Source organism: Argentina silus (genome assembly GCF_951799395.1).
Source record: "Argentina silus genome assembly, chromosome: 12".
In the NCBI taxonomy this organism is placed as follows: Eukaryota; Metazoa; Chordata; class Actinopteri; order Argentiniformes; family Argentinidae; genus Argentina; species Argentina silus.
In genome coordinates, this window is record NC_139666.1 from 320,485 (window position 1) to 322,984 (window position 2,500).

The 2,500-nt window shown below is 55.7% G+C and overlaps 1 protein-coding gene across 3 annotated transcripts in view; it reads left to right on the forward strand.

Annotated features, from left to right (window-relative positions):
- The window catches only part of slc39a10 (solute carrier family 39 member 10), a gene marked incomplete at its 3' end in the record, with an annotated part of 12,392 nt that overhangs the window by 4,472 nt on the left and 5,420 nt on the right, over nucleotides 1-2,500 (forward strand). For all 3 annotated transcript variants that reach the window (XM_083681329.1, XM_083681327.1, XM_083681328.1), the window contains 2 exons: nucleotides 352-1,536; nucleotides 1,865-2,048. In XM_083681329.1, the coding sequence (XP_083537455.1) occupies nucleotides 373-1,536; nucleotides 1,865-2,048 (1,348 nt within the window). In that variant the 5' untranslated portion in view covers nucleotides 352-372. The remainder of the gene's footprint in view (nucleotides 1-351; nucleotides 1,537-1,864; nucleotides 2,049-2,500) is intronic.

Consider the following 2,500-nt stretch of genomic DNA (forward strand, 5'->3'; position numbering starts at 1 on the left):
CATAACCACTCCACAGCCTCTAGCCCCATAACCACTCCACAGCCTCTAGCCCCATAACCACTCCCCAGCCTCTAGCCCCATAACCACTCCCCAGCCTCTAGCCCCATAACCACTCCACAGCCTCTAGCCTCATTGCCACTTAGTCTCACACAGCCTACAACATGTATTGTTCTGCTGCTCTTTTTTGTAAATTTGTAAATTTGTTATTGCTATTTTATTAATATTTTGCTATTAGTTTTTTATGTCCATGCACCAACCTCACCAAGTCAATTTCCTCTATGTGCAAATATACTACAAATAAAATAATTCTGGTTCTGGTTCTGATTCTGGTTCTGGTTCTGGTTCTTGCAGGGGTCCCACAGCGAGGAGAAGATGAAAGTCCACGCCCATACCAAGTTCTGCTTCCTGTGCGTGCTCACCTTCCTGTTCCACCAGTGCCACCATTGCCACGGCGACGGGCACCACCACCATCACCACGGCGACCACCGCCACGATGACCGCGACCATGCCGATGCCCATAACGACCTTCAGATCTCGCAAGCTTCCTACGTACGGGCCACGCCCCTTTCCCCAGGGGGCGGGGGCGTGGCCTTGGAGGCGGAACAGAAGTTCTACATCCAGCAGCTGTTCCAACGCTACGGCCAGCAGGACCGCCTGGACTACTCTGGCTTCCAGAACCTGCTGCTGAGCCTGGGCCTTGGGGAGGTCCGGCTGCTGGGCCCGGGCCCGGAGCACCACGGCCTGGGGCACGACCACGTAGCCCACCTCGACCTGCTGGATGTCCAGGAGGGGCACCACTCCCACGGACACCCCCGCCACAGAACCCCCCCCCACACACACACACAGCACAGCCCCTCCAGCTGCAGCCAACCCTCCCCCGGGGCCAACCCTACTGCAGACACCGGCCCGCTGCAGGGACACGACCACACACATCATGACCACGACCACACACATGATGACCACGACCACACACATCATGACCACGACCACACACATCATGACCACGACCACACACATGACCATGGAGAGGTACAGAGCAATGACCAGGTTGAGGACAGCAGCCCTAAACATGAGCAGGACCAGCAGTTACCTGACAAGGCAAACCACACCAGCACATCTGAACCTCATCACGACCACGACCACAAACACCCCCATGACACACAGAGCAGCACAGACTCAGACACACACACAGACCCAGACAGCCCCCCAGCCCCCCAGGGCCAGCCAGCAGAGGGGGGCACCCCCACAGACCCCCCCCCGCCCAAGAGGTCCAGGAAGCCCGCCCGGGGGGGCAAAGGCCAGCGGGGCAGAAACAAGACGTCCCCCCTGCTGCCCCCCCCCCATCCAGAGCAGGACCACAGCGCTCATGACCACGGTCATGACCACGACCACGGTCATGACCACGACCACGGTCATGACCACGACCGCGGTCCCTCTCGTAAGGGAAAGAGGGAGGCTCGGGGAGGGGAGGGGCCTGTGAGGCCTACGCTCCCAGTGACAGACCACCCCGAGAGCACGGCCCACCAACATGAAGAGGTGAGAGGTCAGGGTGTTGTACTGACATGAAGAGGTTAGAATAGTAATAATATAGTAATAATATAGTAATAGGTTATTATAGTAATAATACATTCAAATATGTTAAAATACAAACTCTTACAGTGTGGAGCCAAAAGAAGACCAAATGCTTCACTGTCCCATGACTTACACAGGACACTGTCCCATGACTTACACAGGACACTGTATCTGCATGATGTATTCTGGTGATAATGACATTGCTGGATGATTTTTTTTCAATCAATCCTCTCTCTCCCCCCCCCCTCCTCTCCCTCTCTCTCCTCTCCCCCTCTCCCCCCCCCTCCCCCAGTGTCTGAACCTGACCCAGTTGTTGTTGTACTATGGTCTGAGTCCTGGTGCAGCTGTGTCCCCAGCCCAGTTCAGCTACCTCTGTCCTGCCCTGCTCTACCAGATAGACCGCAGACTCTGCATACGCCACTACCACCAGGTGGCGGTGGAGCAGGAGGCCCTGGACCCTGACGCTGCCTCCTCTGGTAACACACACACACACACACACACAACCCAGGACAGGGCCTGGGGCCTCCTCCTCTGGTAACACACACACACACACACACACACACGACCCAGGACAGGGCCTGGGGCCTCCTCCTCTGGTAACACACACACACACACACACACACACACACACGACCCAGGACAGCTTCTGATCCCTTCAGTAAATAGCCCTATGGCCCCAGAGACAACACACACACACACAGACGCACGCACGCAACACACACAGACGCACGCACGCAACACACACACACACACACACACACACACAGACAGGCACACGCACACACAGACTGTGAACAGGACAGGAAGTTGTTTGTTTACGCTTCAGCCTCTTAAGTGTTGTGAACTTTAACCATCTGTGTCTACTAGTTCTGTCTACTAGTTCTGTCTACTAGTTCTGTCTAGTTCTGTCTACTAGTTCTGTCTACTA